We start from the raw sequence: 15960 nt of genomic DNA on the forward strand, positions 1-15960 counted from the left end.
ACATTTTTGTTTACGTTTACAAAAATATGTAATATTTTATCAGAAAAACTTTTATATAAATTTTACAATATTTTAATATTTTATCAGAAAAACTTTTATATAAATTTTACAATATTTTAATATTTTATCAGAAAAACTTTTGAATGATTTTTTATTATTCATTTTCACAATTAGTGACAGAAATTAGAAAGAGTAAATTAAAGAGTTTAATTATGTTTTTTAAATATGTTATTGCTAAACTACCATCAATATATTAAATTGTGTTTGGACAATTAAGAAATGCTTATTTAGCTATTTTAAAATGTTAAAAGAAAAAAAATTATTGAAAAATATTTCCCTATCTCTTCTAACGTGAAAAGGTTTCATTTTTAATTGAATCAGAACAAATATTCATTATGAAAAGCTTACTCTTTCCTTTACATGACGTTTTGCTTTACATTTTTTTCAAATTTTAAATAACACCATTTCTAATATTTTCATGTACATTGCTAACTATTTAATAAAATCAAAAGCTTATTAAATTTATATTGATTTATGAAATTAATATAATTTACTTGAATCAAAAATATAATTTTATTTAATATTTAAAATAAAATTATAAATTTAAAAATTATTTAAATGTTTTTATTGTGTGCACATACAATTTAATAGCTCTGTATTCTAAAATATATGAAGTGAAATGATTGCAAATTTAAATAATGTTAGTAATCTTCGGCTGAACTATTCACCTTTGGAATCAAATACCGCATATTCATTGCATTCCTGGTTTTTAAATTTTATTTTAAAAACATTCATCACCAATTTGAAGCAGGGATTTTTCCGTATCGTGATCTGTCGCGCCAACTACAATCGCCAAGGTGCCAAATAGATTTTAAACAACATGCAAATTTAAAAAACAAAACAAAAAAAAGCGTAGATTTTTGCCCCGGGATGGCTACGAGTAGGACTGGGCTATAAATCGATATTTCGCGACATATCGATTTAACGCCTATATCGGCAGGCCGATACAGCGACTTTCGTTCCAGGCGATGCATCAGAAATCTGATTTAAGCCGACGAGTAAAGAAGACGAACGCAAAACGATATAACGATACACCGATACAAGACCCGCAAGGATCTTCTCTTACGTTCCGATGTGCGCGCTGTGGAAGACGATGTTCGTTTTGTTATGTTGAAACGGTCTTGATTGATGAGCGGTAGAATCAGAATCAGTTTTGAGAACATACTATATCGTGATCTCGCATGTTTGTTTTCATGCATCTTAGTTTTTTTTTACTTCTTTGTCGCGACTTGATATCGTTTCTTGTAGATTATTTTCCGTGGGACTGACTTTACGTTCAGAACAAGGTAACGACGGCGATCACAATCTATTATTGAAAAGAATATATAAAGAAGTGTTTCTTAATTAATTAGGTAATTTTTTTTGAAAACAAAGCTTTTTTTAAACTTTTTAATGTGAAAATTAATTTTGATATTATATGTCTAAGTAATTTTTTACATTATTGAATTTATTACAATCGGATATCTAATTTAAGGTGCCCATACAGAATTAAATAAAGTAATTAAATTTGTTAGGCTGTTTTTTACTTTATTTTAATTTATTAAAAACTTTTTGGATTAAAATTCTAAGAATTTAATGGGTTTTTATTACTGATTTTAAATTTATAAATCTTTAGTATTTTTCATTTTTATAAGTAAAATTATAACAAAACTTAATTTTCCTCTTTTGGATTTGGACATAAGTCAATCAACTTTGTTTATTCAAAAAAAGTAGTAATGTTTGCAATTGCGACTTCTTTTTTTTGTTTTTTTTTTTTAATCATTTAGCACTTTGTTTTATTAAAGAGTATAATCGTGTTTTTTAATTTTCTTTCAATATTGTCAGTTAAATATATTATCGAATATCATAATTCTTTTGTTTTTATTTTTAAGAAATTAAACCTTACTTTGTTTTTTCGTTCAAAATTCGGTAATTATTCAATTTAACTTTATTATTTATGTGAAATAATAATGATAAAAAATAGCGTTGTTTTAAAAGTGTTTTGTTTTTTGTTTAATTTATTTAGCACTTTGTTTTAAGCATACAAATAATTTTTAACGAACTTATTTTTCAAATTTTCTTTCCATATTGTTAGGTAAATATATTGATAAATTTCAATTTTATTTATTGTTTTATTATTTATTTTTAAACTAAGAAATCGTTCGTTATTTGCGCGATCATTTTCAGAAAATATAACATTAACATCTTTCTTAAGCAAAACATAAACATCAAATTCATAAATTGATTTAAATCAATCTGAGTATGAAGTTTTGATAGAAATCCGATTTTCTGCGCCTTACAAGTAAATGAATTTCAAAAATACTATATCGCGATACATCGCTATATCGCGACGCAAAACTGACGATGCCTCACGATATAAAATTTCTTATATCGCCCAGTCCTAGCTACGAGTTATACCTTTCTTGTTTGTCCCTTTCTGTGGTATTTTTTATTTTCTCGCGGGCCGCGGCCCGGAAGCTGCCAAGATTTAGCGACTATTCTATGGCAGGTCACGATACGGAAATCTCACAAACTTGAACGTATTTTAAGAATTAATCTTAGAGTTTAAACTCTAGAATTTAATTTTTTTATTTTAAATTATTTTAATTGTTGTAACGCATATATTTTGATGAAGTATGCTACCTAGCTTACTAAAACATCAATAAACATTATGATTAAGATTAAAGATAAGAAATAAAAAATACTAATAAATTTGAACTAGAAATTAGTATTTATAAAACATCACCCTATTTTATTTTCTAAAAACCGCTAGAAAAAGATGCAAATTTCGAACAATTATTTTTGTTTACAGGGACAGATAGGCTTACAATATTTATAACTCTAAGGTATAGATTTGAATAATTTCATACTAATTAGCATAGTTCATTTTGAAAACTCGGTAATAATAATGTTAAAAATTTACTTATTTATAATGGTAAATAAATGATTGTGCATAGTGAGAATTGCAAATTGAATCATTAAAATAAATTTGAAAAGGCCCGGTTTATATTTGCAATTAAAAGGATTTTTAAGGAAAAGAAAGATTAAAATATTTTTGTTTTTTTAACTGCTCAAAAACTTAAGTATTTTGTGGAAAAAAATCCTGAAATATTTTTAAAAAATGTGCAGAAAATCAATTATTTTACAAAATATGTCATTCTAAATTAAAAATATAAAAAAGTATTGTTGATTGAGGTACATTATTATAAAAATGAAGAGGAAATTAAAAACAAATGTAATCAAAATGAAATAATATTGACTCAGTAAGCGAAAATAAACACCCAATAGCAGACGAAAGTACCTTTTAAACAACGACATTAATAGACGTAAAAGAAAATCGAAAGTGAACACAAAATATAACAATTTTCTTTAATCATCAATCTTAAAACACTAACTTATTCTAAATAACCTTAAAACACAATTACTAATTTTTTCTCTAATTTAAGAGGACCCGCCACTTTTATACGATTCGATATTTTTTGTCGCTTCATAGAACAAAACGGAACTAGCAAATTTGAAAAATAAGATTCTGTTTCTGAAATTAGCACATAACCTCTCAAAATCACAGGCTTGTAATACACAACACTTTTAGTAAAAAATAAACAAAACGCCAGGGTTACTATGCAAAGTATTTCATATTCTATTGAAAATTTATCGACACTTTTTTCTGAAAGAATAAAAAACCTTTGTTGAGAAAACGTAATCAGTTTTATTCAAATTGCAAGCAAAATAGAATTATACATTAAAATTAAAAGCTAACAGAAATGCTAAGTTGATGGAATTGTTCGTTCAAAAATTTGGTTATATTTCTACCTCAGCATTGTATTTTTGAATAAAATAGATTTTATCAAGATGGCTTGTAGCTCGATAAGTTGTGTACAATTTGAAATTTTTAAAACAAATCTTAAAAAAGTGTAAGTGTATACATCTATTTTAAAAACAAAAGAGGAAAAGATATTAAAATTCTTTCTTTAAAAAACATTATATAAAACATAATATTAAAATAGATTTATTTATATATAATGTACCGTAATTTAGAAAAGAGGTGTATTTACATTTAAAATCTTTTTTCTGGCACTGTGAACGTTAGAGAGAACAGTATAGTACGGAATTGTTTTTTCAAGCTAGCGCGTTTATGGAAGAAAAAAAATGTTTTTTTTTCTTTCCAAATCATAATGAGAGGACTTTGGAGTCATTCGAGAAAGATCATACTTGAATGTAATTGTCGGGACCATTCACGACTCAATTGTGATCCACATATTTAATTGTAAAAGATCGCAAAAACTGTTTATAAAACTTTTAAGTGACTGGAGTGCTTTAGTGAGGCAAGTCACAATATACCCTTGTAACTTTAAAAAATGGTTTGTGATTTTCAGGGGGTCAAAGTTGCAACGAAGTGGCTACAAAGTTTCGCAGTATAGGTGTGATTGCTGACTGACTTAAGTCACAACTAGTCAATGAAACTTTTATAGAATATCGCAAGATAAAGTGACATAGTCAACAAAGTCGCATTATGACCTCATTGGGACAATTCTAAACGGTCACACCTGTGACTGCTGTGACCGTTTTCGACTGTTCTATAACCTCACTGTGACAAGCTGTGATATCTGGGTGTAACTCGAAGGAGTTTTAAGTTTGTTGCCTTCTGTGAAAGTATGAAAGAAACAGTCTGGTTTAAAAGAGTAACTTAATATTATAATACAGTACAGAACCCGTTATCCGGAAATCAGAAAACCGGAAAACCAAAAAACCGGAACGAAATTCGATAAATTTTCCAGCAGTTTTTTTGAAAAAAAAAATTTTTTTTTCCTCATAAGATTTTAGGATTTTTCTTTCTTTTTTGAAAGATGTTCACCTTACCATCATTTTGGAAATAATCATTAGTGTATTACTTCATCGTTTCTTCTTCTTTTTAAGATTATTTCCAAAAAAAAAATCTCTTTTTAGTTGGGTTTAACAATAAAAAAACGGCTTTTTGTAGCGATTCAGAAAACCGGAAAAATCATTTATCCGGAATAGCGATGGTCCCGATCGTTCCGGATAATCGGTTCCCTACTGTATAACTAACTTAATATTTTGCCAAATCAGAGTATTTAAAGAGTATTGTGATAATCAGACTCTTACATATTTTTGTAAAAATAATTGAGAAAGCTTTTAAGACCAAACATATAGACATTAAATATAAATTTATTACACAACTAATTGAAGAAAGTTTAGAAGAATTGCTTTTCTTATTGATTGACATATTTATCAACATATTTTAAAAATTTGATTTAAAAAGAATACTATTATCCTACGAAGTTAGACTAATACATATCTGCATCCAATGAGCTAAATAAGTGAGCGTGGATTGCGAGGCGATCCGAAAGGAGTCGCGAAAGCAGTTCAAGAGGATGCGAACACTGTGAGCAAAAGTGCATCCGCCTAACAGCATGTAAAGCACTAATATGTGCTTATATTGTTAAATAACCGAGGAAATTTTTTCTTCGCTTTGGCAACAAAAAACTACAAGTCGGATAAAAATGAAAATTTAAAAAAAGAACAATTCTTTTAACCGAAGCTGAATTAGATTAGCAACTTAACTATTACTTTCTGCATTATCATAATGAAATGAACTGCCACAATATTGCCTCTGGTAGGCGAACAACGCTCTCTGATGTAAAACAATGGTTGGAGTTGTCATATTTCTAGTTATTCGCGAACTTGATCCAGGAGTTCGGTTTATCTTCTGGATTGGGTTCAAAATTACAAGGCTACTGAGTTAAACATTTGTTGTCGTAAACCTAAAATTGGGTCGGCAGTTCAATGACTGTTATAAAATAAAACAAATAATGAAATAGGGTTTTAGTTTTGAAGACTGATAAAAATAGCTGCTTCTTATGTGATATTATGTGATGTCGAATGAGAATGCACGAAATCGTAAGAAGAAAATTAAAATTTTAAAACATACTGTTCGCGCTGCCGTTCACAAACCCGCCATGACTGCTTGCTAAAAATCATTTTTTTGAAGCTCTTTTGTCAGTTACCGAAGAGTATAGATGGCAGCACTTTATTGGATAATTTTTTCAATCATTGAATTTTTGCTTTTTTTCGAAAGGGGAAAGCACTATATTTTTTAATTTCATTAAATTTTTAAAGATCTAGCAATTTGTATTTTATTTGGTCATTCTAACTTTCTCTTTATATTTCTTATATATATTGACGTGTCTTTATTAGTGTTATCTCCGTATACTTGTGTTTTTGTGCATCATCGGATTATCAATTTTAAATTTTGAGGTATTGCATTTTCTTATTTAGGTTTCTCATTATGGGGCTTCGGGGCACAGTCCGTTTTTGGTTTACCCAACGATTATAGAAAGGCTCCAGTGTGTTAGCATGGCAGAGCGTCCCCTGATGAAGTGCTGTTTTTGTTAAACAAAGATATCTTCAGAATTTCGTTTTTGGTTTCTCACTTTTTAATTTTATTTAAATTGTCAACAGACGATGTATTAAGAAGCGGTGATAAATAAACATGTAATATAGGATAATATGAAATAAATATAACAAGTACAAGCAATTCGATACACAGAAGTGATAAAAAAATAATGAAATAGAGTTTTAGTTTTTAAACTGAGGACTGATAATTGTTTGTTTGGGGTTTTGGCGCAAGAACCAGTCTTGGCTATATCGCGACTCCAATAAGGTAGATATTTTACAGCTAGGTTCACAACTCTGTTTTGGTTTAAAAACTAGATAGATGTATAAATTCCAATATCCTTATTAAGGTAGGAGAAAATGTTAGAGTGAGGATCATCTCCAATTAGTGAAAACAATGACTGATGGAAGGTACCAAAATGACGCAATCTCTGGTTTTTAAATTTACTGCATTCGATCAAAATATGTATAACAGTTAAAGGTTCTTTACAATTTGTGCATTCTGGTTCTGGTTTGTTTAGAAAAAGGTGTTTATGAGTTATTCGTGTGTGGCCAATACGCAAGCGGTTTAAAAGCTCTTCAAGTTTTCGACTGATGTTTAACTGTTTATAAGGGTGTATGTAAGTTTTAATGGCGTGTAGTTTGTTATTAGTGTCATTCTTCCAACAGTTTTGCCATTGTGATTCGAGAATATTTTGAATTGATCTTTTTACATCAGAATAAGTCAGCGGATTGTTCGATAGATTGTTTGTTGATTTTGCTATTGAGTCAGCAACTTCGTTTCCTGTTATGTTTGTATGACCTGGGATCCAGCAAAAAGTTACTTTATGTCCACCTTGTAACAAATTATCATAAGTGTCTAAAATTTTATTGAAAATGGAGTGAGGATTAGGAGATCGGTTATGTAGCGCTGCAAAGAGGACTGATTAAAATAGCTGCTTCTTATGTTAAAGGTGATATTATGTGATGTCGAATGAAACTGCACGAAACCGTTAGACGAAATTTATAATTTTAAAAAATACTGTTCGCGCTGCCGTTCGCAAATCCCCTGTGACTGCTTGTTAAAAACCAGTCTTTCGAAGCTTTTTTGAGGAAGAAAATAAAAAAGTAAAAAACATACAACATAAGTGTCTTATACTTAAAGCAAAGCTATGGTTTAAAACTATATACACTGGTGTAAGAAATTAAGAGGTATTTGCAGAGTTGGTCGATTATCTCTAGAACTACTGGACCGATTTTAATGTAATTTGATATGTACATGCATTGATACTATACAAAATAAAAATTACCATTCAAAAATTGTAATACACACTCATGATCGTGCGCAACACTCGTTGGAGTCGGAAGGTATGAAACAGCGGTTGCAGAATAAACAAAAAAGGGGTTAATAGGGGGTATGGTCCCCTTTTACGGATATGCAGGCCTTGAAGCGTGATGTCATACTTGAAACAAGGTAGTTTATCATTTCCTGTGGCAATGGGTCCCACTCATTCAGCAACGCTGTTTTCCTTCCCTGGATAGTACTCGGATGGAGGGGTAGCGAGTTGCAATTGCCCTCCCCAGAGAGCACATGCGCTGTAGGGTTGAGGTCTGTAGATCTGGCTGGCCAATTCATCCGGCGAATATACTCACTCTCAAAAATTCGTCCACCAGAAGAGCTCTATGTGGCCTCTCGTTATTGTCCATAAAAAGGAACTCAACGCCAACTGCACTCCTGAAAAAGCGAGCATAAGGTCTCCAAGACCTCTTCCCTATACCTCACACTACTCACAGAGCATCTTTCAAAGACGTGGAGAGGTGTGCGGTCATCCAACACGATGCCTGCCCAGACCATTAACCCTGCTTCGCCATAATGGTAGATTTTGCGGGCATTGGAGGGTAGGTAGCGAGTTCGTGGTTCTCTCCATATGAACGTACTGCGAGAATCTGTGATTAGGCTGAACCGGGACTCATCAGTGAAAGGAACGGTCGGCCATTGATCCATTCTTCAATCTCTATGCTCTGCACTATGCTGAACTGACTCTTCTGCTCGTAGAAGTGAGCGCAAACAGCAGGTCTTCTTGCAAACAACCCTCTCTCATGAAGTCGTTTGGAAGCAGTCATCCTTGATACACGGGTTCCTGTGGCTGCATATAAGTCACAAGAGAGCTGAGAAGCTGTAGCCTCTCTGTTAGGACTCGCTATAATTGTCAAATGGTGATCTTCTCTGACCATCGTGGTTCTTCGACGATCTTTCCGATGCATCAGGTATCCTGGAGCTGTTTCCATAATTTACACACGACTCTGGGCGTTAAATTGAACTCTCTACAAATCTGGACCTGAGATTGGCCTGCTTCTAGCATCCCCACAATTCGCCACCTCATTCCATCATCTAAACGTAGGTGGTTACTCATTTTTACTGTTACAATTTGAATTTAACCTATTGTTGCAAAATAACACCAAGAAATTCGCAGAACTGTGCTAGCGAACGAAATGCGTCTTAACTTACCCGCACTTGTAAAGGCTGTTTCTCTACTGGCTCCACCTACATACACATGCACGCTTACGTATTTGATGTACAGGATTTTCATTTTTATCTAGAAGCAGTGGTTTTACATTCAGTTCTGTCCTTTTCATGAAATTCGAATGACTTAAATATTTAAAAGTTATTAAACTTCTTTTAAAAATCGTCACTTCCTCGACTTTTTCCACCTAGATGAAAATTGTCAAAATCAATACTTTGTTCTCGTTTAATTCAGTTTTTTTATGAGCCTAGATAATCCGGCATTGAAATAAGTTTGAGGCATTAATTTTTTTTTTCTCTTTACCACAAACTATTTTAGACAAACAGCGTTAATGTACTGTCTATAACTGCTTACGCTTCTATCTCGATTAAGTTAGAGAGAATAATGGCGTTACCCACACTCCTCAATATAACTCCGGAAGGAAAATTTTACTCTACACTTATCTATTTTATCTATTTGATTACGTTTTTATATTATACAGCGAAACTAACTTTTCTTGAAATAAAAAATGCATTAATAAATCATTATTTTTTATAAAGTTAATTTATTTGAAGAAGATGCAATTGTGTTATTTTTTTTAGTCTTTTCATAGGATCATTTAAATAAACAATTTCCCCCCCCTCACGATAATTATATTTTTTAATAATATTAACGTCTTATAACCTATTTTTAGGCCTGGATAGCCTGGTTGGTAGGACGATGGGCTCGTGTTCGTGAGAACGTGAGTTTGAATCCCGCCGGCCAAAGAATCACAGTGTATTAAATGGTGTTTGATGCACGCTAAATCTATTGGGATCCCAAAGTCCTTCACATTTTCATATCAAATCAATACCTTTGATGGTACTGAATTGACGTTTGATCGCTTTCTGGTTCAGGTCGAAATTTCGATATGTGGGTGAATAAATGAAGTATAATTGGGTCCTCCCTGTAAAACGATCTGTGATGTGAGTGTGGCTGAAGTTGCTTTCTTGGTCATAGATGGCACCACTGAAAAAAAAAGGAACTCACCGTTTGCCTTAAGAATTCGCTTGAATTCCAAGCAAGCTTGTTGGTATTGCCAAGTGGAATAAGTAACAACAACAACATTACCTATTCTTAACACAGAATGACGGGATATTATAATATAAAGTGTCACTTTTCGCGTAAAAATCATTCGAATATCGATCGTGAATAACATTCGAATATTGATATTTGTAAACCTGTGTTTAAATCCAAATCTGACAAATCAATAACAATCGCTTAGAAAGTTAATATCAGAAAGATCAAAACCAATTTATTTCCATAATGAAATCAAAAATTCGTTCATTAAAAAATTGATATTCATACATTCAAAATTTCAAATCAGCTCTAATGGTTTCAATTATTCAAAGGAGCTCAATTTTTTAAAATCATTGAATTTTAATTTTAAACTCTGGAATTAAATGTCCCAATATAATAATAATTATTAATAATTTGTCCCAATATACAGGGTTTTAACGGCGGTGCAATAAACTGAGCGATTATATATGTTATCAGTAGTAGTTGTTTTAAGAAATAAACATTGATTGATTGATTGAAAGTAGGGTTTAGTGGCACAAAGTCCAAACGAGGACTTGCTGCGCCAAATAATACGGTGTAACAGTTTATAAAGCCAAGGTTAAAGTGCACGCTACACTTTCATTGTACAATTATTATTGATAAAATGGTACAAGGATGTTTATGTTATCAGATAAAAGGTATAAATAAAGTCAAATAAGAACTTATGAAATAAACGATAATCAAGGATTAAGTTTTTCCAATAATAGTTCCCAGTAGCAATTGTAAGTATAATTTCCAGTTCTCAGTAATAAGAGTTTAAATTTTTCATTAAAAGTTCCATAAATATGCATTAGGAAATTGTTCAAATAAATACATCGTCATTACCAGGGCTCGTGAAATACAATCACGCTGTCGCCATTGGCGACCAATAAATTTTGTGTGGCGACTGTATTAGCTTTTCACTCATGATCCGAATTTTTTTTTTGCAGTTCGATATTTATCTAAAAAGATCGGCATGAGAATTTAACTCAGCGATATATTTTTTTTTTTACCCTTCGAGCTCATGTTTTTAACAATCATCGGAGAGAAATGTCAGTTTTCCTTACCTTGGCACTGTTGCGCATTTTTCAAATTTCGAGTGTTGTGATAATACCGTGTTAAAAAATCGTAATTTAAAAAAAATCCTGTCGAAAACCATGAAAATAACTGCGAAATTATGATTGTAAGCCTCATGCATTTACGATGAAATCTGTTCAAAATATTGGTCGAAAATGAAAAGGTAACTTCTGTGAATCAAGATTCATGATAATTTCGATTTATATATATCGTTTTTTTTAATTATTTAGAAAACCATGGGTTTAACCGACTAAAAAGTAGTAAAAAAAAAAGGAATTTAATTTCAAGGCGAAATCGGTGCAAATCGAGCGCGTAGGTCAACAAGTTATTATTCAAACGCACCATTCGAAATTCACTTACATAATTGATTAAATGTATAGGGATTTCTAAAAACTATGTAGAAATCTGTAACAATTTGTGAAAAGCCACATGAACTTACGATAAAATCAATGAAAGCTGGAATGAATGTGGTTGAAAATCAATCGGAGATAATTCGAGATGTGTGAGTCGTAATAGTTTTGATTTTATCGGGATTTTAAAATTACGCAGAAATCCATTGGTATAACCATCGAAAAAAATTTTCGAATAACAATTAGAATTCACGACGAAATGGACGAAAATCAAGCCCCGTGTTTAAAAAAGTTATTAACAAAATATGCGATACGAAATTAACTTATTAAAAATACCGTGAGTTTAGAAAATTATGCAGAAATCTGTAGTACTAACTAAAAAACCACATGAGTTTATGACGACTGTGCAAAATTGAGCTCTTCAAAAGATGATCCTTTAAATGCTTCTTAAATGCTCTGTTGCTGAAGTAAACAGTAATGAGTACTAATAAACGTATTAAGGAGATTTAGCACTCTTACGTTAGTTTCCGTACGTTTCTGTACTTAAGATTAAAGCAACTGCGCTTGCTCGCGTTAATGTTAGATGCTACATATCTTTACGTTATGTTGGTGTGATTTACACTACAAAGACAAGGCCAAAATCTGGCTGTTTATAGCTGTTAAATGTTGTTTCCTGTTAATATGTTAAACGACGTTTAGAAATGAATCGTGTCATCTTAAAACCATTGATTCATTCAATAAAAAAATAGTTTTATTATTTTTTGTTTAACATTACGGTTGTCTAATTGCACTAGTTCCATAAGAAACTAGATACATTTTCGCTATTTTAAAATTATAAATTATATTTAAACTATACAATTTCGTTAAAAAAAAGTTAAAATATTCAATAGAAGTTCAATAATATATTTTTGAATATTAATAATAATAATAAACTTCTTTTTTGTCTCTGAATACATCAAAATCACTAATCTACCAAATTTTTCCACTCACAGATCCGTAGTTTTACGTGGAGCGAAGCATTTTGAATCGGTTGCCACGGATTTAAAGAAATAGTCTACATACATTGTAAATGTTTATTTCGATTTTGTGTTAAAATAATATTCCAGTGCGTTAGCGTTTGTAACTTACGGAGTTTTGCAAAATCTCTTATTTTCACTTACGTAAGATAGATATTTTTTCATGGGAGCATGCGCATTGCACCAGAACTGACGCATGCGCAGCTGGTTTAAACGTTACGTACAGGAGCGTACGGAAGTTAACATCTTAGCTAACGTCACCCTATTAAAAAAATGAAGAAGCACACCCGATTCAATTTCATTTTAGGTAAAGAATAACAAACATATGTTTTTATTCTCAACCACTACGTAATTTTTGAACGCTGTGCCTGATTTTAGAATTTTTCTTCCAAATTCTTCGGGTCTCGCGGATTTGTTTGATGAAATTAATGGTTCTCAATACTTAAATTTGAATAAAAAGAAATATCCTCTGATGAAGCCCATTGCAAATTCTCAAATAATATTTGCATTTAATGGTAAAAAAACATAATATTTTGAAATTACACATTATTTTTATTACTTTGAGATTTCTTTTAGAAATTCTTTTAACATTTCATTATATTGTAATATGTATTTGCATTTATTTTTACTAAGCATTCCAAATGTAAGTACTTGATTTTTATGCATGAATGTAATAAGCAAAATTTCAAATTTGGAAATAAAAATTAAAAAAAAAACTAGAAACTGAGTAGGTGCCAATATTTTTACTGGCTACCGAAAATGTTTGCTGGCTACCAATATTTTTTCAAATTCTTGGAAACCTAGTCAATACTATTGTTATGCCAGAAAAAAGAAAGAAAGAAAATACTTATACATATATTTTGTGTTTTATAACGTTTTTTTTTAAAAATTATTTTTGATTAATTTGCTGATTAAAATTTTACTGTACGTTTACCCACGTTTATAAATATTAAGCTTCATTAGCGATTTTGAGACTTGCTTCATTGCTGATATGAATTAATAAGATAAGTTACCATGGGTTAAATGAGACTTGTCCCTGATTGCATGGGTTAGATAAGATGCACGTGAAAAGTAGCTTAATGAGCAGACACAATGAGTTTAGTTCAAACAAAGAATTTTTAAAAATGTGTGGAAATGAATACATTTTGAGAGCAGCCAAAAATATAGTTTGTCTGAAGTAAGAACTCCCCTAGCCATTAGTGTGGACGGTAACGAGACATAACTATTTCAAGCAGGGGTTTAGGACAGGTCTGGGCTCGAGTCGGCGAGAGAAAGGGTGTCTTTTTCTTCGGTCTAGCCCTAGAGTGAAGAGAACCTACCCTTTCTGAAATTCTTGTTTCCATAGCAGCAGATAGCATCAGACTTTGTGGCGGGGGGAGTTCTTACCACAGACAAACTATACTTTGCTCTGTCCTACATGTGAATAACACATCCAAATGATAATTAGAGTTGAAAGTTGAGTTTGCTTCTTAATAAATGATGCTCAGTCGTTTTGGTTCCTGATTGCAGATTATTTGTTGAAAGAGACCTTTAAGATATTTTCAGATAAAGTGACCAATGGAGATAATCAGATAAAGTACACTGGTATTAGAAATTAAGAAAATTTGCATACTTGGCTGATTATCTCTCAGATTTTAATGAAATTTGACACGTACATCCATTGATACAGTACAAAACAAATAACAGTTCAACAATTGTAATACACAGGCATGATCGTGCGTAGCACTCGTCGGAAGGTATGAAACGGCAGTTGCAGAATAAACAAATAAAAAATGGGTTAATAGGAGGTATGTTACCCTCTCACAGATATACAGGTCTTGCAGCCTGATTTCATACTTGAAATAAGGCAGTTTATCATTTCCTATGGCAATTGTCCGGTGGTAATTTCATACCTTCCTACTCCAACGATTGTTACGCATAATCATGCGTGTGTATTACAATTGTTGAATGGTTATTTGTTTTGTACTGTATCAATGTATGTACATATCATATTTCATTAAAATCTGTCCACTAATTCTAGAGATAATCGACCTCTTAATTTTCTACGCCAGTGTACTTTAAAGCTGTAAGCACTGATTATGATGAAAAAGTAAAAAACTGGATTGTCAATCACTCAGATAGTTTATTGCGATAAAACTATTGCGATTAAAGAACCATTATTGACTTTACTATGCAAAAAATTAATTAATAATAATTAACTTAAAATCTCATTCCAAATAGTATTAATTTAGCTTGCACAGTTTAAATACATGCAATTACGCATGTGATTTGTTTGTCTATTCCCTAGTAAGTTTGATTTTTTTTTTCGCCCAATGCACTCCATCTATTTAAAAAAAAATTCCCCCAAAAATTTTGCATCATTTTAAATTATTGAAAATTGGGAACTGAAGGGACAGAAAATTCATTTTAAGTAAAATGTCAGTTTCTATCTACGATTTAAACGTAGCATAATTTTACTTTCATTTTTAAATGTAGTAAACAGAATTTGCATGTATAATAAGTTACATACATAACTGTTAAAATAATATTTGATGAATAAGGATTTTCATTTCATTTTCCTAGACATTTGAAAAGTTTTAGACTCATTTTAACAGGATCATTTCATCACAGTAAGAGAAATACTATTTAAATTATAAAATTACGAGAGGAATTTATTGTGAAAATAGTAAATTTTGTTGAAGACTACGTTGAATACCAAAAGTGGTAAAAAAAAAATTTATATTAAAACCTAGATTCGTTTCAGTATCACAATGGTACACCTTTATTAATAGGATAAATTGCCCTGACCATCTCTACCATTTATTCTACTGTGGAAGGTATACTATTGTGGCACCAAACCACGTATGCGTTTTAATTATAAAATTTTTTTTTTAACTATTTGTGGATCTAACTATTGTCTTTTAAAAAAATTTACTATTTAATTATAAAATGAGTTCAATGCTTGGATAGTTAAATTCTATTTAATTATTTTAAATTTAATCTTCATTTTTCCTCTTACATTCTCTTTCATTTTTTTTTAACAAGAGCAACAGTTATATTCTTTGAATTAAACAATTGAATTATAATTTTTGTGCTCAGTATTTAAAACCATATTTTAATTTTAAAAATAGAAATGTTAGGAAAACAAAAGAATTGACTCACAGTTCGGGAATTCCTGGAATCAGTTAGGAAGGGCAACAGGTGTCGGCCGATACTAGGGCTGCTCATCAAAACTCAGAAAAAGATTCACCTGCTTTCAAGAGTCGAAGAGCGCGCCCCCTTTTAAGCGCCGGGGCCGCCCCCTTATTCGGCCGCCCTACTCTGACGTCAAAACACTAGTTAGCCATTAGGGAAGCAACTTCTGTTTTCAGGGGGGGAGAGGGGAGAAGACATGAATAGTGAGCTTTCTGGTGACGTCTTTATAATAAAACGAATAGACATTGAATGGGGGGTTAGAGGGGTGGGGGTGTGAAGAAACATTTCCATTTTCTTGTTTCCCAAAAGATGGCTACGGAATTTCATTAC

At 31.3% G+C, this 15960-nt stretch overlaps 1 protein-coding gene across 1 annotated transcript in view; it reads right to left on the minus strand.

Moving 5' to 3' along the window:
• LOC107451807 (uncharacterized) overlaps nucleotides 1-15755 on the minus strand; it is a 140363-nt gene extending 124608 nt beyond the window's left edge. The window contains exon 1 of the mRNA XM_021147952.3: nucleotides 15598-15755. Coding sequence (XP_021003611.1) covers nucleotides 15598-15663 — 66 coding nt within the window. The 5' untranslated portion in view covers nucleotides 15664-15755. The remainder of the gene's footprint in view (nucleotides 1-15597) is intronic.
• Between the last annotated feature and the right edge of the window lie 205 nt (nucleotides 15756-15960).

This window comes from Parasteatoda tepidariorum, chromosome 1, assembly GCF_982258835.1.
Source record: "Parasteatoda tepidariorum strain Cologne lab strain chromosome 1, Ptep-v5.0, whole genome shotgun sequence".
NCBI classification, from domain to species: domain Eukaryota; kingdom Metazoa; phylum Arthropoda; class Arachnida; order Araneae; family Theridiidae; genus Parasteatoda; species Parasteatoda tepidariorum.